This window comes from Theropithecus gelada, chromosome 1 (genome assembly GCF_003255815.1).
Source record: "Theropithecus gelada isolate Dixy chromosome 1, Tgel_1.0, whole genome shotgun sequence".
Taxonomy (NCBI): domain Eukaryota; kingdom Metazoa; phylum Chordata; class Mammalia; order Primates; family Cercopithecidae; genus Theropithecus; species Theropithecus gelada.
This window is the reverse complement of record NC_037668.1, coordinates 11,907,953-11,930,804: the sequence shown is the minus strand read 5'-3', so window position 1 is coordinate 11,930,804 and position 22,852 is coordinate 11,907,953. Positions and strand designations below refer to the sequence as shown.

General features: G+C 49.9%; 1 protein-coding gene across 2 annotated transcripts in view; it reads right to left on the bottom strand.

The window, feature by feature from the left end:
• Window positions 1-2,414: 2,414 nt before the first annotated feature.
• Window positions 2,415-22,852, bottom strand: part of PHGDH (phosphoglycerate dehydrogenase) — a 33,125-nt gene continuing 12,687 nt past the window's right edge. For both annotated transcript variants that reach the window (XM_025389377.1, XM_025389371.1), the window contains 10 exons: window positions 21,100-21,165; window positions 17,639-17,693; window positions 17,442-17,540; window positions 10,246-10,378; window positions 9,569-9,717; window positions 7,770-7,922; window positions 6,120-6,252; window positions 4,747-4,877; window positions 3,592-3,829; window positions 2,415-2,751 (listed from right to left, as the gene is read on the bottom strand). In XM_025389377.1, coding sequence (XP_025245162.1) covers window positions 2,597-2,751; window positions 3,592-3,829; window positions 4,747-4,877; window positions 6,120-6,252; window positions 7,770-7,922; window positions 9,569-9,717; window positions 10,246-10,378; window positions 17,442-17,540; window positions 17,639-17,693; window positions 21,100-21,165 — 1,312 coding nt within the window. In that variant the 3' untranslated portion in view covers window positions 2,415-2,596. The remainder of the gene's footprint in view (window positions 2,752-3,591; window positions 3,830-4,746; window positions 4,878-6,119; window positions 6,253-7,769; window positions 7,923-9,568; window positions 9,718-10,245; window positions 10,379-17,441; window positions 17,541-17,638; window positions 17,694-21,099; window positions 21,166-22,852) is intronic.

The window sequence follows — 22,852 nt, the reverse complement described above, 5'->3', positions numbered from 1 at the left end:
ACGCTGAGGCAGATTCTGCGTGTGGCCCAGCTTTTGCCCTGCCTCCACCCTGAGCTCACAACCAGCCTTCTGCTTCCCAGCCAGTGTGCACAAGAATGAACTTCTACTCTAAAGGGGCAGTGAAGAGATGCCGCATGCCACAGAGGGCACGAGGGAGTCCATGGCACCCTCCCTGTAGCACTAGCTGGATTTTTCAGAAATTTCATTCTATATATTTGAGAGTTAGAACATGATGTTGTAAGATACATATGTGTAGTAAAATGGTTACTGTAATGGAACAAATTAACATGTTCATTATTTTACAAAGTTAACCATCCCCACTGCCACCATGACAAAAGCAGCTGCAATCTACTAATTTAGGAAAAATCTTCAGTACGATACAATATTATTAACTATAGTCCTCATGTTGTACATTAGATCTTTTGACTTACTCACCTTATGTATTTTCTACTTTACATTCTTTGACCTATATCTCCCTAGACACCCCCCTCAACTGCTTTTCCAGTCCCTATGTCAATATATGTGACTTTTTTTTTTGATTCCACATATAAGTGAGTACGTGTAATAATTTTCTTTTTGTGTCTGGCCTATTTACTTAGTCATCAGGGAAATGCAAATCAAAACCATGGTGAGATACCACCTCATGTCTGTTAAGATGGCTATTACCAAAAAGACAAGAGATAGCAAGTGTTGGTAAAGGTGTGGGAAAAAGGAGAACCTTTCTGGACTGTTGGTGGGAATATAAATTGATGCAGCTGTTATGAAAAATATCACGGAGGTTCCTGAAGAAACCAGTTGAATTTTACAATGAATCCTGCCCTTTAAGTTTGGGAGAGGTCATGTGGACAGCCATGGGGCACGTGATACCATGAGATCGTCCCATACCCTCGTTCATGACCCAGTGTAGGAAGATATTTTGAGATGCTCAAGTAATCTGGGTTTCTAGTAGTGTTCCGACCACGTTAGTGCACAGAACATGATTTGTTTAGGGGCTGATGAGGAAGGAGGCTGAGAGGCTAAACAATGAGCTCAGTTTTTAACTGAATTTTTAACTTCATCAGTTTCAGCCTGTTTTTCTACCCATCATTGCACTCAAGTGACCTCGGCAGATACCATGTGAGGCACAGGTATTTTTCCAGTTGGAGAGAATGGGTTGTCTGATGTCAGGACACCCAGTGTCTAGATCTGACTGAACATAATTGTAATGAGGTCACGTAGAGAACTCTTTGGTTCATGGGGTTGGTTCTATGTAAGGAATTGAGACCTGCCTGTCTGCTCTCAGACTAGCATAGGACGAAGAAACCAACGTTCACCAAGTGCTCCTGGCACTTCCCATAAGTCACTGTTTAATCCAGTAAATTCTCATTGCAGTTCTGTGAGAGGCACCATTAGCCCTCCCACAGGTGAAGAAACAAAGGCTTAGGAGAATTAAACACTGAACTCATGGTCAGACAGCTTCCAAAGTTGACCGTGGCATTCACACCCAGGCCCATTCCCTTCAAAGTTAGCTACAGCAAGGACAATGCCTCTGAGCTCACTGCAGACTATAACACAGCCCTTAATGCTGGAGTTCTTACCGACGCCTAGCTCCATCACAAAACGAAGGAGGCCAGAGTGCTGGACTCGCCCCTGCCAGTGCCAAGCAACTGCCCCATGTTAAGCCTTCTTAGCCAGGCCAGGAATCTCAGAAACAGACACTACTGGGCACACACTAAGAATGGATCATCCCTTATTAATGGGGGAAAAAACTCCCTGAAGTGAATCTTTTGGGTAGAGTACTGTTTAGCTGTATTTTTCATGAAAATAATCTTTCAAAAAAAAGTGACATGTTCATCAACCCACACTGAACTTACTTTGTGAACTTGCCAAATATTCTCATATCCCCATGATTTTACACTTTCCTTCCCTTATGAAATCCTTCCGAGATACAAATATCCTTAGCTCAAATAACTTCCTCCTCTGGACTCAAGAGAATTTCCTATACGCCTCTGTTGTAGCATCACTCACCGCTTCCAGTGACCTCTGCATGCTCTGTCCCTCCCACCAGACTTCTATGGAAAAAGGGTCAGGTTTGAATTCTCCTCTTAAAGTAAAGCACCTAGCCCAGTGCCTGGTACATAATGCTGGGCTTGTATGTTGTATCTTACTTATTAATGTGCATGTACATTCCCAGATGGAAGGGATCTGAAATACCATAGCACTGTGAAATACATTGAGCTGTGTAAAAGTGCCTCTGAGTAGCCTTAGACAGACAAGAGAGAGATCATCTTCAAGGAACTCACAACTAAGCCATTTGCCCATCCCAGTCTTCCCCCACATCCACTACCCTCCTGCAGTCTAAACCAAACCCTACATCTGCCTTTGGACGCCCTCTGGTGGCTCTTTAGGATAATGACCACACAAAGATGCAGGAGGAGTTGGGGGTTGGCTCTTTATTAGGCAGTTATTGCTGTACCACAGGGTCAGAGTGCAGTGTAAGCAGTGTCAGAGGCCCGTGTTCAGCCCAAGAATGTGGATCTTCTCTCCCTGTTGATCACAGTGGGTAGGTTTCTTCAGAAAAGCCCCAGATGCGGGGACTAGTGAGTGAGCCCCAAGGTTAGAAGTGGAACTGGAAGGCCTCGGTCACGTGCGGCTTCCAAGCTTCCAGGCTGGGCAGCAAGGAGGAGATGCCCATGACGTGCCAGGTCTCCCCATCTGACACCAGTGATGTCTGGTAGGACAGCAGCCGCACGCCTGCTTCTGCCAGGAGGCCTGGAAATAGAAGAAACTCCTGGATGGCACAGGGCATAGGGGAAAAAGGAGCGAGGGATTGGGAGCAGAGTCAGAAGTTCTAAGCTTCTGTGATCAAAGGTGCAATGAGGGGACGATGGTCTCAGTCAAAGAGCTGAGATGGGAGAGCAAGAGGGCATCTGCCCAGCTTCCATGGATATTCCTGACTCTCTGGGAACACCGTGACCATCAGCTGTAGCTCTTGACTTCCTGATTGCCAGTTTTAGCCAGCCAACAGCAAGGGAGAAAAGCAGGAAAGTTCCCTTGGGCAGCCAGCAAGAATAGTGAAATTAGGCCCTTCAGGGTTTGAAGGCACACCCTCCACCAAACATGGATGTGCTCCAAAACGCCTACAGCCCAAGTCCCCGTGGACTGGGGCAGGTCCGAGATGCCCACCGTGGCTAGAAGCTTTGTAGGCTTTGCTGCAGCTGGGCTGGCCACCAGGGACGGCCATGGGGCCAGAAGGCAGGAGTAAGAAACCTGCTCTCAATGTCCCTGAACTCCTGGGCTATGGCTCCACAGGCAGGTCCAGTGTGCTTAACACGGCGAGCTGGGAACCCACAACTGGGCAGGAATAGAGGCTCTGGCCCCACCCCTGCCGTGCTGCTCTATGACCCTGGATAAGGCACTTTCCCTCTTTGAACTGAGTATCCACTCCCTGAATGTTCTGGAAACTGGCACGATAAACTCTCTGTATGGTGCAGATCCAGAGACACCCTGGTGCATGAAGAGGGGCTAAAGGACGGTGGGTAGGGTCCAATTCCAGGGCAGACTCCACCCCAGCCTCAAGGACACCAGCCAGCCCTACAAGGCCCTCCTCACCAATCATGGTAGGCAGCATTGCAGGGTCAGAGGTCTGAGTTCGGAATAGGAGTAGGGGCAGGCCCCTGCGGAGAGGCACTTCTGGCCTGAAGACAGCTCCATTGAGCCCCTGCAGTACAGGTGTAGTGCCCTGGACCAAGCCCACAGCCTGGTAAGGGGCGCCTGCCAGGGCCACGGCCAGGAGGCATTCCCCCAAGCCTTGCTCCCCTGGTGCAGCGGGGCTGTGAGAGGTGGTGACCTGTGTGGAGAAGGCGAGGCGACAGTTACTCCTCCTGGCTGCACCACGCCCACCCTCCTCTCTTGGCCGAATCACCCATTGGTAGGATGTAGGGCTCCAGCCTGGATAATGTGCTCAGTAATTCAGGACCAGAAGGAAGAGGGCAAATGGGCCAAGCTGTGTGCCCTTCGGCATCAGCTTCCTGGAACAGCCAATGATCTCCTTAAAGAGAGGGCAAAGTGATCTGCCAGGCACAGGCGAAGGCTTGGAGGGAAATAGGGAGGAAAGAAAAGGAGGGAGGCAGGGCCGTGAGGAGACTCCACTCTGGCCCCTCCTGCTCTGATACTGCTTCCTGCATAGCATCAGTGGCATGACTGGCATGCAGGAGTGGAGTGGAGCAGAGGGGTGAGGACGTGGAAGTTTTACTGCCTATCCCTTCTGCCAGCTCCCACTGGCTGAGCAACAGGCTTTGAAACAGACTTTGATCTAAACAGGGAACCAGAGGGGAAGGCGCCAATAGGAAGCTGTGCGAGGCAGTAGGACATGCTGCTTGCTCCCAGAGCTTGCAAGTGAATCAAGAACCCGGGTACTACGGCATGAGGAGCCCTGAGGGGAGTTAGGCAGAGTCAAACACGGCCTGGCAGCCATGTCGGGCAGAGGCAAACACACTGGCTCGTCATTTTCTTTGGCTGTGAAATGGGGACGCTGCTACTGCCTCCGTTCCCACAGCACTCATACACAAAGCAGTGCCATTAGCAACACTCGGGGCCAGGCAGTCTCCATTTTGCAGATGAAGAAACTGCAGCTACCCCTCACAGGTAGACAGGCCGATGCAAGGCTGGCACCTAGGCCTCCGCTCAGCGAATGGGCTCTGGAAATGTGGGGGAGAAGACTAGGGCTGACAGGGATGGGGAGGTAGCGTCGGGGAGGGGGCGCACATCGAGGCCAGCCTCTTTCACCAGCAGCTTGGCGTTAACCAAATTCACATCCGCCTGCTTGGAAGCCTCTTTCAGGAGGCCGACAATGACTGCGGGGCTTAGGCAGTTCCCAGCATTCTTCAGGGATGTTCCTGGGGACAGAGAGAAGCCACCATGAGGTCACTGTTTGTTGAGCACCACAGGAGGGGGGCAGGAAGCCACTGGCACCTAGCTCTGGACGATAGGCTCCTCGCTATCCTGGGGACCCCAAGGGCAGCCTGCCCCAGGCAGGTCCACTTGCCCTTCAGTGGGCTCAAAGGAGGCATAATCTGGGCCCAAGCCAGGAAACCCAGGATGTTTTAACCACCCTGAGAAACTCCTCTCCAAAATTCAGTCCAACTCCACTCCACTCCCCAACCCTGCACTTGGCTTGGCCATCCTGGCCTACCTCTTATTCTCCCAGGGGACACTGGCAAATTCCCTACTCTTACCCCTCCCTGACACTCAGAGCCTTGCCAGCCTCAGGAAATCGAAGCAGAAAGAAGCAACCGAAGCAACTGCTGCCCAGCTCCCGGCCTTGTTTCCTTCAGGGCTTGGACACCCAGGCCAGTGGGGATGCCCGGGCTCTGCCCTTCCCTGGTATTGTCAATGCCTGGGGTTTAGCTGCCCTCACCCTGCAATCTCTCCCCAAGGGTGAGACGCTCAACAGTCCGTGGGGAAAGACACACTTCTACAGGGTTAAGGAAACTGGAGCCCTCCTCGGTCACTCAACCACATCTGCACAGTACTGGATCCACCGCAAAGGGGACCACAGCCTGCTCAGCAGCCTGAGAGGTGGACAGAGGACACTGCTCTCATTCACACTCCACAGCTGAGCAAACACCCTCGAGGGCTGTCAGACGGCCCAAGGGACCACCTTGGTTAGTCACAGAGCACAAAGTGTCCTCCCGCCTTCTGGTTCATCTGCCCCTAACTCTCACTTTACAACTGAAGAATCCAAGCCTCAGAAGGCAGAGTCACACAGCAGGCAAGAGACAGGGCCCAAAACCAGAATCCAGCATCCTGTTGCTCAATGAGGGCCTCCCTCCAGCTATCCTACGCCCTCTCACACGAAACTCTATCTTTTGTAGAGGTCTCTCTTGTACCCAAAATATCTACGTCTTAAAAATGCTACATAAACATGATTTATGAATATTCAGTACATATTTCCAATGACTTTTTCTACCCCTCCCTTTACCACCCTCCCACCAGTAGTAAGGGAGCTATACTCAGGGCCCAAGCCACCCCCACTGCCTCTCACTAACGCTGTGTCCTGTAGCAGATACACCCAGCAGGGCAGATCCCACACCCCCTCATGCCCTCCTCCCTCTCCCTCTGCAAGGTCCCCAGCTCACCCTGTGTTATCACCTGGATGGTCCCTTTGGGGGACCCAGCCCAGGCTCGCATCAGTGTCCCCAGAGCTTCTGCCAGACCAATCCAAGGCTTGGTGTGTGGAGAGAAGGCACTGGTCAGTGCCTGGGCATTGACCTGCAGAGGATGGAGGAGTGGGGCTGTGGTCTGGAAGAGGCATGGCAGAGCCTGAATCAAGATCTGGCCGCCAAGACCCAGCTCCACCAGAAAGACAGTATAGAGTCACTCATGCTTGCTGCCTGGTGGGTGACAACTTCCACCAGTCACTAATAACAGGACAAGGACTTGTTCCTACAGATGAGGAGAGCTGTAGAGCCAGCAATGGACACAGAAGGCCACAACCACTCAAAATGGTTCCTTTCGCCGAACTGTGTCCGCCCCAGCCCCCTCCATGGAAGTGGTGGGGCGGTGGGGGCGGGGGGAGTCCATGGAAGTCAGCAGGGCTAGGACCAGCAGCATGCGAGGAGGCCAGCAAAGGCTCCGAGCTGTCTGCATCCTCTGTCCTCTCTGCTGTGCGGGCTTCCTCAGGATGGAGGAGGCAGAGAGGCCTGGAGGGCTGGGCTCTCAATCCAGAGGTGGGAGGACAGAACCAAAATCCCCACCTCTCCTGCCACAGTGCTGTCCTCACCGGCAAAAACTGCCCAGCTGAGGGTCAGCCAGGACAGCTGAGAATACCCAGCCCATCTCCCTGACTCTGACTCCATGGCCTGGGCCCACCCACACAAGCTGCAGAGAGGCTTGCGTCACGTTTTTCTGTCCTCAGGGAACTTAGAATTTAGGTTAAGTAGGAAGATTAGGAAAAAAACAAAACAAAACAAAACAAAAAACAAGCACACACCCCATGGGACTGAACCTTAATAACAAGAAAGAACGTGGTTCTCAGAATTGAGAAGGAGCTGGAAAGGCCAAGCAAGACTGCAAAAGGAGGCAGCAAGCCCCTGGAAGGAGAGCTATGCCTCCCTCATGCACCTGCGTCTCCCAAGAGCTATGACAACGTCTGGTACCCAGTGAAACTTAAGGAATATCCACAGACTGAATGAATGAGGCAGGACTTGAAGTGTAGGTCAGGTTAAGCTCGTAGGAGACGCACATGCCAGGAAGCGCTTGACGAAAGCAAAGACAAGAAGTGGTGATCTTATGCCATGATTTGGGGAAAACAAGGGGGTCAGCCAGCATGGCGGGTTCATTTGGGAGTAGGAAGGGCAGGCTGTCAAGGCAGGGTCTGGGGAGCTTACAGGGTGCAAATTTTCTACACAGGCCACCCCCTCAACCACGTCCCCACCTGCTGCGTCCAGCTGGCACCTAAACAGCACTCCTTCATTCCCAAGGCATGTGGAGAACAAAGGAGCCTTTCTCTAGAGGCTGGGCCTGGGAAGGGCCACAATCTCTGCAGCAAGACTACGATATAACAGGCCTGAGCCGGGCTCTCTGCTGCCAAGGCCTCTGCTATCAAGGCTGGAGACGGGAGGCTCCCGCCCACCCACTGCGGAGAGTGCTGACTCAAGCAGATTTCCCTTATCTTTAGCTCCCAGGGCTGAATCTGTTCACCCATGCTGCCACCAGCCCCTACAAGATGCCTTCCTTCCTCTCCTTCCTCTGACTCCTGGCCCCCAGCCCCAGGTGGTGATACTTACAACCCCCGTGAGAGATTTCCCCTTCACCATGTCCACGAACTGCACAGCTATCTCCTCCCCACAGCGGCTCTGTGCCTCCTTGGTGCTGGCACCCAGGTGGGGACAGCTGATAACATTCTCATGGTCCACCAAGGCCCGGTCCCGTGGTGGCTCCTGTCCAGAAAGAGATGCTTCTAGGCTGGCTGCCATGGACTTGTCACACCCTCTTGGACCACCCCAGGGAACAGGGAAGATTGGAGGGAAGGCAGTCAGGAGTGCCAGTGCCTTCCACTTCTATTTTGTCAGAGTGGTCACTGGACTCAATAGTGGGTTTCCTCATGAATGTTCCATCTCAGCAGAGTGGACAGAGCAGAAAGTGTGAACCAGATTCAAATCTCACCTTCACCACTTAACCACCTAGGTGCCTTGGGGGTGAACCTTGATCTAAGCTTCAGTTTCTTTGTCTGTGACATGGGTTGATCCTATCTCCCTCATAACATTACTGTGGGGATTATGCATGTTTAACATGGGAGGTTGTCAACCCATGGGAGCTACTGTTGTTGTTACTGGGCTTTTCCCTGAAACTCACCCCCCTGCATCCATGCAGCACTTGCTGTCGATGTGCGTTGCTGGACTTTTAGCACAGTGTCCTGCTCTTCCAAGACACTCCACGTAGGTAACTGCATCTTGGCTCTCATCAGAACAGGTTGTCCATCTGTGGCACCTCCACCCCACCCTCCAGGGTCTTTTCCACCCTTTTGCTCACTGAGAAGATTGCCCTTGGGAATGTTATTTAGGCATCTTCTGGCCATTCTCCTCAGGGCTCTGTTGGTCCCATTGAATTTTGACCATTTAACCCTGTGAGTCCTGGCCACCTGTAACCATGTAACCCTGTGAGTCCTGTACCACCAGCAAATGGTACAAGGATGCTGAAGAGAGCAGGAGGAGATGCTATATTAGGGAGGATGGCGATACAAAGATGGACAAGGCTTGCCCTGCCTTCAGGGAGCTTATGATCTAAGAGTTGAGAAAGATGACCAATGTTACAAACCAAAAGGCACTGTGTGCCCTGGGCTGGGAATACACGATGAGTGCTACAGGGGCTCAGAGAGGGCCAGTGACCTTCCAAGGACACACAGCTAGTAACCTGCAAACCACAACTACCTAATCCAAAGTCCATGCCCTTTCCCCTTCCTCACCGGGGGAAGATCCAATGTTGGGGGCAGGATCTTTCAGGAGAGGAGCCAACAGGATTCAAGTGCAAATGCACTCTTCCCTACTGGATCTGGCGTGAGGCCGAGCCTCTGCTCCCGCTGGGAGAGCAGCCCACCCCGAGGACCCTGGGGGAATACTGCCAGTATCCTTGGGCTTCTGTCCACCCAGGAAGAGAAGAAGGAAAAAGGAGTGCCCATGGACACTGAAAAGGACATCTTGGCAATGGGACTGCATATCCATCAGTGTCCCTCAACTATACACTAAAGCCCCCTCTCTCCCTGCTCCAGACCCTCAACCTCAGAACTGATTTGTGGCTCTATCTTTGTCAATATGTTAGCAGTCTGAGAAGCCTGGAACCAGGAATTGGGTCCCCTTTAAAACCTGAGTTTTGCAGAAAACCACATAGCTGCCTCCATACGAGGCTCTGCAAGGACTCCTCAAACCACAAAGGTGTGTTTTCGGCAACACAGTTTTCACCTGTTTACCATGGATGAAAGAGACTATAAGCTAGAGGCCTTCTGTAAAACGCCAGGCTTTCCCTGCCATGGGCCTCTCTGCTCCCTATCTCTCCCCTCCTCCTGACTCTGAGGCTGCCAGGCACTTACTTCCGTAAACACGTCCAGTGCAGCCCCGGCACACTGGCCAGACTGCAGGGCCCGGAGCAGGGCGCCTTCATCCACGATTCCTCCACGGGCACAGTTCACCACACGCACCCCCTTCTTGCACTGGGCAAAGGTGTTGTCATTCAGCAAGCCTGGAAGAAAGCGAAGCATCTTCCTGCTGGGGCAGCACTAGGATCCCCACACTCATCCCTGGCTGCCAGAGGTCGTCCCTTTCCTCGAGCCAGCTCTTTCTCAGAGCCTCTCTCCTGTAGGATGGCAGCTTCTTTGATCTCATCTCTTCCTCCTCAGATGCTCTGGGGCAGGAGTCCCTGTTAAGGATCTGGGCCAGACTCAGTTTAGAAACATCTTAGAAATTCTTGAGATATTACCGTTTCAAGTGGGTCTGGGAATCAGAAAGCCCTGCAGGGGCTGCAGAAAGCATCCATGGGGGTCACTGGTCGTCCCTGTGCTCAGCTCACCTAGACCCCAAGCACTTCTAGCTGGCTCGCTCTCCCCTATCCGATGCAGGGGTGTCTAACAAAGAATCAGGCTCTGCAGGACCCAGGTGGACCTCTCCCCGCAGCTCATTACCACTGTCTGGAGAAGGCTGAGATGGACGGCCCATTTGTTAACTGGTCTGTGGCTTCTGTGACCAATCCACAATGTAAGGACACACCTACCTGTGGTGGAGGGCAGGAGAGGAGTGTGCACAGTGATGAAATCACAGAGAGGCCAGATCTCCTCCAGGGGCAGCTGCTGAACACCAAAGGAGGCCGAGACCTCTGGGGAAATGATGGGGTCATACCCTATAGTCTGGTAGGAAGTAAGAGAGAGGGAGAGTGCCATTCTTAATTATTAGTAGTGTTATTATTAAGAATGGCAAACATTTTTTGAGCATTTACCATATACTAAGTACCATGCTCAGCTTAATTAATTCTCCAGTTAATTTACCATACACTAAGTACCATGCTCCATATACTAAGCACCATCTGCCATATACTAAGTACCATGCTCAGCTTAATTAATTCTCATGACAACACAATGATGCTGGGACTGTTCTTGTCTGCTTGAGAGCTGAGGGAAGCAGGGCTTCCACAGTGAGGAGGTGCACAACCAGAGCTCAAAAGAAGGTGCATCTGCCTCCATGCTCTGACCACCCACAGATGCAACAATAGCGCATGTACGTCTGGACAAGTTGGAGCTTGGAAGTCCTTAGAAAGCGGGGAGCCCTGAGGGAGGGAGGGCAGTCATGTGGGGAGTGGACAGCCAGGAAAGGGAGGAGGAGAAATGGCAGCTGCAGCTGGAGGGTCCAGTCCAGAAAACAGACAGGTGCATCAGGTACTAAAACAAAGTGAGCAGAGGTGAAGGAGGAGGGCAACAGGGGTACAAGGCAGGACCCGGAGTGGGAGTGAGACTGCATGTCCTCTAAACCAGGAAGCCTGGCCTGTGTCCTCCCCCAGTCACTGCCCACTGTGTGGAAAGGTACAGGTCAGTTCCCCTGGACCTGGGTCGTCAATCCTAAATGAAGGAGCTGGGCGGATCATTGCAGCCATCCCTCACCCTCACGTGCAATCACTGGGAATTATTTGAAGAAAAATCCCCCTTAACCCCGAGAGAGAATACAAAGAGTGAGCCCAGGATTAGACAAAAACAAAGAACACACAGCATAGTACTTTCACAGCGGTTGTCTCTGGGTAGTGGAATTATTTTTCTCCTTTATACTTTCCTGTGGTTTTAAGTTCTCTACTACATTATTCATAAATTACTTTTGAAATTAGGGATACAGAATAGATACTTTAGAACATAATGGGAAAGCTGGGTGCTATGGCTCATGCACTTTGGGAGGCTGAGGCAGGAGGATCATTTGACCCCAGGAGTCGGAGACTAGCTGGGGCAACATAGTGAGATCCCACCTCTACAAAAATTTTTAAAAAATTAGCCAAGTGTGGTGGCACGCACCTGTGCCACTCAGAAGGCTGAGGCAGGAGGATCACTTGGGCCTAGGAGGTTGAGGCTGCAGTGAGCCAAGATTGTGCCACTGCACTCTAGCCTGGGTGACAGAACAAGATGTCTCAGAAAAAAATAAAATAAAATGAAATAAAAAAGAACATAATAGGAAAGAGGACTTCAAATTCAGTAATTCTAAGGCAGAAGCTAAAATGGTTATGACTAAGGTGAAGCCTCTGGATCCTTTTCTTCATCATTAGCCTTGTGGAATAAGGAAAGCCAAGTGGCCCCACACCAGCCTCCAGCTCAGAACGCTGGTGGTCTTTTTCAGACACTGCGGCTCCCCTCAGCTCTAAGCTACTCATTTCTGGTGGGAGGAGACAGTGTCCAGGGGAGGAGACGGGATCCCTGCCATCTCCTGCCATCATTGTCACAAGTCTTCTTTGTCTGCTGGTCCTGAGGCTGGCCCGAACAATGGCCCTGTTCATCTCTAATCCAGATGTATTTTTTTTTTTTTCTCATATGGAGCGGGGAGAGGAAGGGAGCACCAATAGAGATCACAAGGTCCAGGCTGACTGATGTCTACTCCATGCTCAGGAGCCAAGAACAACCTGGGGGCTGGCAGGAGGAAGGAGCCTGCAGGCTGAGCCTGACCTCCCCCACAGACAGGTGCCTGGGGCTGGAGGGAGGGGGCTGGGGAGAGGAGCAGGTGAGCATCTTCCTCCGTGGTCAGCGAAGCACTGACCCAGCTTCCTTCTTTCACAGAGAGTATCTCATTTATCTGCAGATGACTGCAGGGAAGGAATCTGGCTGAGCAAACCTCTGTTCTCATTTTCCACTTGAGATAACCAGGACAGAGAAGAGCTGAACTCAGCTGGGGGTTGGGGTTCTGATACTAGGAGACAATGTTGAGGGGATGGAAAGGGTGACAACAGGCCCAGGACACACGTGCCTGCCAGGGTCCTGATGTGTGCTGGAAAGGGTCAGATGTCCTAATATACAGACATTGGAGCACCTCTGGGTACACACGATTCAAAGACTACTCCCGGAGAGAAGCCTTGGGGAGAAACATGAAGGAGTCCCCTCACCTCAATCCCAGCCCCAGGCCAGACTCCTGATGTTGAGGCAACAGAGGAAGCCTCATATTCTAAGCAGGACTCCAGGGCAGCTGGTGGCTCCTACCTGCCTGAGGCCACAGAAGGCAGCCCTGAGAGGCTGGTATGCTGGCTGCAGGGCCTTGCTGGCTTAGCAGAGCAAAGAGGAGAGCAAGGAGGCCTCCCAGTTAAAGAGGCTCTGAAGAAGAATCCTCACCGTCACCTGCTCTCTCTGCCCCATAGCTGAATTTTCGGTTTAGCATGGGAACCCTCCCTACCAGGGCAATGAAATCTTAAACAGAGACCCAAATATACAAACAGGTCAGTTCAAAGCTGCAGAGGTGAAGGCTCACAGTGCCACCACCTGCTGTCTCCCTGGGCCCCTCCTGGCTCCCACCTGTGTCCTGAAGGCACCTTGCCAGAACCTGAGGCTCTGAGTTTGAGAATCACTGCTCTGGGCAGTAAGCATTCCAGGTAACACACTGAGATAGGAGCTGCCTATCCTGAGAGTGTCTGTCCTTGGAATAGCTAAGCATACTGGCACGGCACAGCGACTGTTTACCTACAATGGATCAAGAATAAAGTCAAGTGGTACTGGGCAAAGAACGCCAGCCTGGAAGGCTGAGCCAGAATTCACCAGTTAGTAGTCGCATTATCTTCAGCATATCATAGAACCTTCCTGGGCCTCAGTTTCTTTATCTATAACCCTGGGATAATAATTCTGACCCCGCAGAGTCATTTCAAGCACAGGAACTGACACAGCAGACCTCAGCAAACATTAGCTGGACCTGAAAGAATCTGTGATAACTGGTGCCTCACGTTCAACATCCATCCCTCTGGGCTAAAGCTGGATTCATCACAATGCTGGCTACAAAGAAACTGTTAAAGAGATGCTTGTCTGTTCCCTCTCCAAAAACCTTGATAAGAAAGCACAAGGCTCGCTTCTTGATTGGTTTGTGCCTCTTAACACATTCTAAGGAAAAAGTCTCACGCAGACAGAACAGTCTAGAGCGTAAGACCTGTATGACTCAGACCACAGGCAGGCTGCAGGCTGATCAGGCCAGAGCGTGAGGAACGTCACTTCCCTTGCTCCGGGAGCCATACTTCTTTTAATGCTGCCAAATGTCAGGTTACCTTTTCTATCAGCTATGCCGCTGATAACCACACTGCTCTTTTGTAAACCAAAGTCCTGCTCCCCTAGAAAAGCTTTTGACAAGTGCTTCTACACCTCAAACTTGTCTAGCTGCTTTTTGGACCCACAAGTAGGGTGCAGAAGTGCATTCTAGCTAAATTTCCTGTGAGAGTGCCCACCCATTCTAGCCTTCACAGGTCTTTTCGGACCTGATTCTGCACCCTTAAGTATTAACTACCTCTCCTTGCTTCCTGCCATCCACAAATGACACATGGTTCAAGCTGTTGATGAGAACGGTGGGCAAGGCAGAGCCTGGCACTATCGCATACAATCTCCCTCCAAACTGAGGTGGCCCATTCCACAAAGCACCAAGCACTAATCCCTTCAATAGCACCAAGCTCAAGGGGCTCCATCTGAACCCCGAGGGAATCATGAAAGATGTCTTACCGAAGTCCACATCTATAAACAAGCTAAATGCCCATGATTGAGAGACTGGCCAAATAAAAAGCAATTTATCTGCGCAACAAAATTCCACACAACTGTTTAAAAACATGCTAGATTTAGTTGTTCTGAGATAAACATGTTTTTTTTCTTAACATCACCAAACAATATTCTATTCTTTGCAGCCATAGAATCCTTCCACGGGCATGGAACTGTACGCATTCTGTGCAAATGCATAGAAAAGTCCGGGACGCTAAACTGATGTTTACCGTTCAGGTGGTAATCAAGTATAGCCTTGTCTATGTTTTAATTTATATGAGAATGCACTCGTTTATTGCATGATTAAAATATAATTTTAAATAGTCCAGGTATATGACACCTACGGATTTCCATACCTTACCAGTTTAATAATGGTTTCCAAAGGCAGAATGAGGTTAGTTTGAAATAACTTGTGTTTAATAAACACTTATCCTCTTTTCCTGTCTGGATGCTTATACGTCTCTTTCACAATATGTTCAAGAATCTTCCTTTCCCTTTAGAAAATCTTGTTCTCCAAGACCACTAGAACTGGTGAGCTCTCCGCCCTGAGACAAAATTCATCCAGACTCAAAAGTATGATAATGACGTGGTCGAGGTAAGCAGCTGAGCATGAGGAGAGGCCACTTAGACCCTCCGGAATGATGAGGTCCAGGCAGCCCCGGAGGGGCTGAGGTGGGAGGCAGAATGATCCCAGCCATGTTTCCGGGCTTTACAAAGAGCATGTTCTGGAAGCAAGACAGTTAAGAATGACCCTCCAGAGACATCTGGACAGAAGAAATGCAAAGCGAAGGCACCGGCACCCTCCACACCGTGCTGGGAATGGGAATTAAACATTCAGTGGGTCACCTGCCCTGAGGCACAGATTAACACTGAAATAAGCAAGCCTTAGACATCTCTTTCAATCAAACACATGCCTGAGAGGTGTCAGACATTTCCTGACACTGATGCTCAAGGTCCCAGATACCCCTGCACCTCTCGGAAGCAGCCCAGGGTAGAGAGTTGGGCAGTGCCAGATGGACAGACAAGCTTACCTATCACCTCAATCATTCAGGAATGAGGTGGGGCTTTTCATTTGGTTTAAGTCACTGCCGAAGTCTCCATGATGAAGAATGTTGCTGAGCCAGGAATTTGATGTGTAGTGGTGCCATGGAGAAGGAAGGCCCGGGAAGAGGAGTCATGGGGAAGAGGACCCCCTGGGGAAGGGGGCAGGAGCCTTGGAACGGCCACTGGTTTGGAGCCTGTCTCCAAGTTACTGCTTCATCAATGAAATGCTCACCCATTTGGCTATGAGTGCTCTTAGTTTTACTTAACCCCTGACCTCTGCCTTTTAGATCAAAACTCTCCATGGGCTAAACCTTGACCCTTGATCTCTTACAAAAGAGGATGGAGGAGGGAGTGCTCTTTGTGGCTGATGGCATCCCACCATCCCTGCACAGAGGGCAAGGCTGTGGTTTGTTTACATGATCAATGATCCTGCTGGGCTACATCTGCCTCTCTCAGGAGTCCAGGGGTCAAGAATACACCTGGCCCTTCTCAGTGCAGAGGCTTAGGAAACATATCTTGCTGACTTAAATGAATAAGGTGGGGAGTGGAGGCAGGAGGGAGGGGATAATATTCAATGTGTACAATACGATGCGCACCAGGCTCTAGGCTACTGTCCATTTGCTATGAGTCCTTAGGCATAAGCTTACAAATTCTAGATGTCAGTGTAAAATTAAAGGTTAATCTATTAAGATCCCTTCTAACTCTAAGAAGGTAGGAGGGATGTAGAAAAAGGGAGAGTTCCATAGCAGTTCCATGTACACTTTTCTAGATCTGACATGATCTGGTTGTCAAAACTAATTTCCCAATGTTTAAATAAAGACTCCGTGGCTGCCGTTTGACCCCATAATCCCTGTAATTCCCTAAAACAGAAAGTGAACAGAGAGATGTCCGATAGCAGCCTTAGTGGGTTCATCTCTTTGGCCTATCTGGGAAGCCCTGCAGATCTCCTCTCTTAGCTGAATTGCCTCTCTCATTTGCAGGGGCTGCTGGATTAGCCCACGTGGATGGTACTGCTACCAACTGCAACCCTCCCTTAGCCAGAAGCCTACTGAGCTCCCAGAGTAGGAAAAGGAAGAGGCCTGGGGGAAGACAGGAGTCAGGTGTGATTTCTGAGACAGGTGTGAGGTCTTCCAGCCACCATAGGCTCTACAATCATATCACAGTGTACATACAAGCATTTTAAAATCTTTTCTGAAATATGGAGGGAAACTGGAAGGACAGATGGACAATGGATGTAAGGCTCTACTGTGAGGCCATAAACCTGTTCCTGTTTTCTGAATTATCACAGGAAAGCAGACACAACAAAACCAGGAAGGAAAGAAAGAATGGGCAGGACACAAGCACCCTGCCTGTGATGTAGGATAGGTAATCACGGAAGTGCAGCAACCTTGGTAATCCTATAGTCAACACAATAAGCCTTGGAATTCATATTATAACTGAGCTCATTCAAGCAAAGCGGTCTTCAGTAGGGAACTTCCCATCTAGACAGTCTGTGCACTTTGATTTTTCCTGTCCTCAAACTGACCCCTGCTCATTCTAATAGTAAAAAACACACTCCTGGGTGGAGATTTAAGATGCTGATAAGACATGCGCCAAATGAACAAGCACGTACAGCTACTACTCATGTGCACCTAGAGGACCACCCGAAACATGATTCCTAGTAACAGCTCTTCCCACCTCCTTATGAATAATCATGTAAAACTCCCATAAAGGGAGTTTCTCCAGCAATAATCAACACTGCCTCATTCTTATGAGCAGCCCACCCTAAATTCTCTCTCTCTCAAGAGGTACTGTCTGCTCTGCACTGAACTTTCAAAATATTCTTTTTCCTTTGCAATAAACTCCTCAATGCTGCACTGCATCTCTTGTTTAAATTCTTTTAAACTAAGAAGACAAGAACCAAGGTCTCAAAACTGCTATCAACATCTGGTTCACTGGGACTCAGGGCTATTCATTCATCAGAGAGCTAAAGGACCCCCACCAAGTATTCCCAGTTTTTGAGTCCAGATCAGCAGGTCAGTGTTCCCTCCCTCCTTGGCTTTAACGCTTATTTAGATGGGGGCTCCAAGGGAGGGTCAGACCCTCCAAGAACAAAGCTTCTGACTTCTGCCCAGACATGCTGCCTTTTCCAAAATTGCTGCAGAAAGTTCCACATCACAGGGTTCCAGCAACATCCTACCTTCATCCCAAAGGACTGCATCCGGGTAGCCACCTCTCTCCCAATCCTGCCCAGGCCAAGAATTCCCAGGGTCTTTCCATTCAGCTCTGTTCCCATGAACTGCAACCAAACAGGCAAAAGGAAAGAAGCTGAAGTCAGCAACATGAGTGGACCCTGGGCCCTGAGCCCAGGTGGGGCGAGTCAAGGCCGCTGCTCACCTTCTTCCGCTCCCATTTGCCATCCTTCATCGAAGCCGTTGCCTGGGGAATCTGCCTGCAAGGATAGACACAGGTTCAGAGGGTCCACCTGGACTCCCGCCAGCCCAGGAAGGAGACACAACAACTGGTTTGAGCAGTCACTGTCCGTAACAGCCACTCCCCCAAGAACTGGGTCTGGGGGTTCAGATTCAGGAACATTGATATAGGGTAAAGGGAAAACAGAAGAGAGAAACCCTTGGCAAGATCTGACTTAGAAAGCCTGGGATTTCTGTGACCAGTCAGGCGTCTGGGAGGAGGTACGGATTCCACCTCAGCCACTGAGGCATCAATCAGAATGAGTTTTTTACTTTAAGCGATTGCCAATCCTCCAGGGTCTGTAGGGATAACTGAGTGGGGTACTGGGCAACTCTGATGACATCGAGTACTCCAGAAGCTCAAGGAATTATTTTCATCTTCCAATCTCATCCAGCACCATAACCTACAACGTCTACTATTATTATGAAGAGAACACCTAATGACCTATGCTTCCTTGAGAGTTTCTTAACTCTGAGGGCCTTAGACTAGTCTGGAGTGGGTGGGTGGATGCCAAAGCTTAGACACTTCCATTCTGTCCTGAACGCGTGGTCCCAACATTTTTAAACATCCACACCACCTTCCTGTCCCACCACCACCAAAACACACACACACAGACACACACACACACACACACACACACGCTTCACAGCCTGTCTCCTCCTATTAGTTCAGATGGAAGTCTGTGTTTCTGGAGGAGACAGAGGAAGTGGCAATTAGGGCAACGTTAGAGGTGAAAGGGCGATATGTGTCCTGTGGGCATGGGTCATCAACACATCTCTGGAGGCCAAAAAGGAAGAAATGAGGAACAATGTTTAAGGAGCACTTTCTCTATTTTAGACATCCTAAAATAAATGTTTAGACACACATTAACTCCTCTAATATTCACAGCTGCACGGAGGGAGGCACTGGGCGTTAAACAACTCACCCCAGATCACCCAACTGGAGGCACTTGAACAGATTCAAAGCCAGCAAAGTCAAGCCCAGCACGGCCAGCCTCCTGAGTACTTAAATGTAGGCCTTTAACCTCCTGCCAAAAACCTCGGAGTGAGCGAGCATGCGAAAAGAGAAATCTCAAGACGCTACTTCTGTGCTTTCACTTCACTAACTTTTAACACAAAAACATTCTCTCATCTCTACACATCACTAGGACATCCATCTCCCTCTGAGGGTAAGGCTGAAGGTGGAGTCTGTCCTCCTCAATCACAGAGGCGCACCATCTTATGGGTAAACTCAGAAGAACTTCAGTACCAAGCCACATGGGGGACAAGCTGCATTCACCTCACTGCTCTGACCCACCAGGCGGGTAATAAGGACAGGGACTTGCCTTGAGGAACTGTTCACTTCTTGGGAAAGCTTGCCTGATAAAATGCCTTTGACCTAGTGAGACAGAGCCCCTGCCTGGCCCCTCTCTCCTCTCCCTCACATTCTGTTTTCTTCCCACCAGACTCCACAGTGCTATCTAAGATGTATGCACGCGACACCACAGAACACAAGAAGTCCCTAAACCCTTTCTCTGGCTGCTGCCCCCAGTTGATCATGGAGCCTCTCCAGGTTTCAACACTTTGGAATCCTTATCAGGCCAGACTGGAGAGGACTCTAATGTGGACGAGGGGCCTCACAACAATTAAATGGTTGCTGGCCTGACTTACTAGAGGAAGAGACGGTAAAGCAGGCAAAAATGGTGAAACCTACATTTGTTGATTCTCTCCTTCCTTCTTTTCTGTGTGCTGTTCTTCTGCACCTCAGGAGCCTCCTCCATCAGCTCAAAGTCCCCACTGTGGGGCCCGGCCACGCCTGCTCTCCGCCCACATTGCCCAACCCTGTACAGTCTACATATAGCATCCACTCTCTCCTACAGTCCCCCCTGCTAGGAACAGCCTGATGGAACGAACGTATTCCTTCCCAACAGGGTGTGTGCATTTCCTAGTTTCGATGCATCTTTGATGAGTGAGGGCATGGGAAGCCGTTGACAATGGGGAGCTTCTTTTAAACCACAGCACTTCACCGATTCCTTTAAACAAAGCTCGTCCTGGAAAAGGAGGGAAAAGTATTGCTGCCTCCCAATCCTTTCCTTCCAACTCCAGAAAAAAAGTGAGGTAATTAATTAGAAAGCCACATTGAGATCTTTTCCCTTACTCAAAAAAAAAAAAAAAAAAAAAAAAAAAAAAATCACTGAAGGTAATAGCTACAGTGAAACCAGGGCACCAGGCTTCTATACTTCTCCAGGGGGAGAGACGCTCAGCCTAGATGTTCTGGCAGAACCAGGCTGCCAGCTTGGGAGCCCCTTCTAGGCTGAGACCCTACTGCTGTGTAAGCTATCCCTGTTTCTCCTTTCCCCACACTGCCTCCCTTCATCTACCAGTGAATATCAGTGAATACCAGACAGCTCAGATGGAAACTGTGGGGGAGTTAGAGCAGAGGTAAACTCCTCCAGATCCTCCTCCAGCAGGAGGGAAAGCAGGTCTTGCTGTGGGAAAAGTAATTTCTTGGTCCCGGAAAGTTTCAGGACCGGGGAGAGAAACAAGGAGTGCTTGATGCCTATGTCCCCTGGTGGTGGGAATCCATGGAGCTTCAAAGGGACCTAGAACAGCTTCCTCCCCTGTTTAGTGGGAGGCTTGTTCTTCCCCTTGACCACATAAATGCTTGAATTGCCTGTTCAACAGAAGTGCTCCATGCAATCAGTTTTGCCAAATTACTAACTGACATACTGAGATTCAAGTACATTCTGTGCCATATCCATTTGATTTCTAGGCTGCCCCATCCACTCAAGAGGCCTGGGACTCCTGCTAGAAGAGCAAGAGTCTTGCCCATTTGAGTTCCATTGCGTTATGAACCCACAGGAACACACAGGGACCCTGAAGCAGGTTCTTATTCCAGTCTATTACAATACAGATTTGTAAGGGCAGTGGCAGAGATAAGCCCTGAGGGCCAGGGGAATCAGAGAGGGACATAGTCTAGCTGGGGAAGCCAGAGAGCTTCTTGGATAAATTAACACTGAAGCTTAATCTTGAAAAGTAAGCAGAGGGTACCTAGAAGTTGTCCATACCCTGCTGCCTGGAGCATCCTTCCTTGTTATCTCCAGGCAGCAGGGTACGGAGAACATTTGCAAGAGTTGGAGGCTAGAGAAGGCAGAGTGTCTGCCGCATGGAGAATAGAACACGAGTAAAGAGAAGTGCACCTTTGTGCACTAGGGAACCTGTGTAATGAATGTTGAATAGAGGACCTGATGGTCTTAAAGGTTCTTTGCAGTCTGCATGTCATCTTCTCAGCAGTCCGCATGTCGCTGAGATGAAATGTTTCTAAGTTTTTCTGGGTCCGTTTGCTTGGCAAATGGTAATAATTGGCAGATTGGAGAGACTAGCTTTGCTGAGAAGTCAGGGACTTACCTGGCCAGACACATGATCATCCCACAAGTGAGTTCTGCGGCACTGAGGCTGTTCCCATTGGGGGTGCTAAAAATAAAAAAAAGGGGGACATCAATAGGCACAGACCCAGTATTCCCACTCCTGCCCCAAGAGAAAGCCTTGAGTGCAGGCTGTGCTCGTTCTCTCCTGCTCCATGAGCTGACCACGCCACTGTCCAGAGTTCTCTGATGTACTCTTGCCCTAAGCAAAGGGCTGGAAAGAAACCCCCTTTCCCTGGGTTTATGTTTCCTTGCAGAGGGACCTCCATTAGAGAAACATATCTGGCTTCTCTCTACCCAAACACTCACTTCTCCCAAGGCAGAGAAGTGTCTTACATGATCAGATTTGCGTGTGGTTCAGCCCTTTTCTTTCTCCTATTTCAGGATTTACCTGCCTCCAGAAAGCACAAATTCCCTGCTGCTCTTACCATTGATCTTACCAAGGCCGAGTCTCTCAAATTCAGGGCTCAGCCCATTGCCTGCATATCTTCATCAAGTTACCCAACCTTTTTTTTTTTTTTTTTTTTGACAGGGCCTCGCTCTGTCACCCAGGCTGGAGTGCACTGGCATGATCACAGCTCACTGCAGTCTTGACTTCCCAGGGCTCAAGCGATCCTTCCAGCTCAGCCTTCTTAGTAGCTGAGACTACAGGCTGGTGCCAACATACCTAGCTAATTTTTTTTTTATTTTTATTTTTGTAGAGATGGGGGCGGGTCTCACTTTGTTGCCCAGGCTGGGTTTCGAACTTCTGGGCCCAAGTGATCCTCCCACCTTGGCCTTCCAAAGTGCTGGGATTACAGGTGTGAGCCCCTGCACCCAGCCCCAACCTAGCTTTTATTAGTAATCTCCGCCTGTCTGACTACTCTTTCTATCTCTCAACAAGTTCTGAACTGAGAAAGCCTCCTCATACCCTAAGTCACAGGGCAGTGCAGACTCTGCCCATTTTATAGAAAAAAGAATAGAGGTGGCAACCCACAGAACTATTTTTCTTTTCTCAAAGGCTTTTTAGGTTTTTGAAAGAATTTCATATACGTGTTCACCCTGATTATTCTCCTACTGAGTCTGTCTTTTTCATCTCCAGAATGAAGGTTAATAAGGTTACAAGAAGAAAAAGTCAAGAGATCCTGTATAAGATAAAGGGACTCTCAGAGTCATCTGTTTGCAAAACCATCTGGTTTCTTATCCTCCCACAGCAGACAGGCTGTATGGGGGAGCAAGTAGAGGCGCAGAGGCTGGGGCCTGGCTGCCTCTGGGTCCAAGGCAAGAATGTGGGATGGGTTACCGTTTAACATTTCTACTGTTGAATATTGACCTCAGTCAGGTGACCAATTAACCTCTACCCTACAGGGGGAAGTGCAGCGCAGGGGAGGGGAAAGGTCTTAAGGACAATGAAGTCCACAGGAGAAGAGAAAAGTCTTAAGGACAAAGAAGGCTGCGGATGGCCTTGCCATACCATCTAAGTGACAGAACAGGTACAGTACAGCACTGGCGTGCTGATGACCTCTGCCCCTTGCTTTTGCTGAAACAGCTTTAAAGGGGACCCTTCTCCTCTTGCCCTAGAGCACTGAAAGAGAAACTAGTGTCTTAGCTCCAGAAGGTGGCAGGGAAGTAGGGAGGGCAAGGATTCTAGTCACTAGTCTACTAGCAAAGGTTGTGCCTCTGTACAAGCACAGTAAAGTAGAGCTGACAAAAACCTGCCACAAACAGCATTAATAGAGGCAGAGGGGGCTGGATGG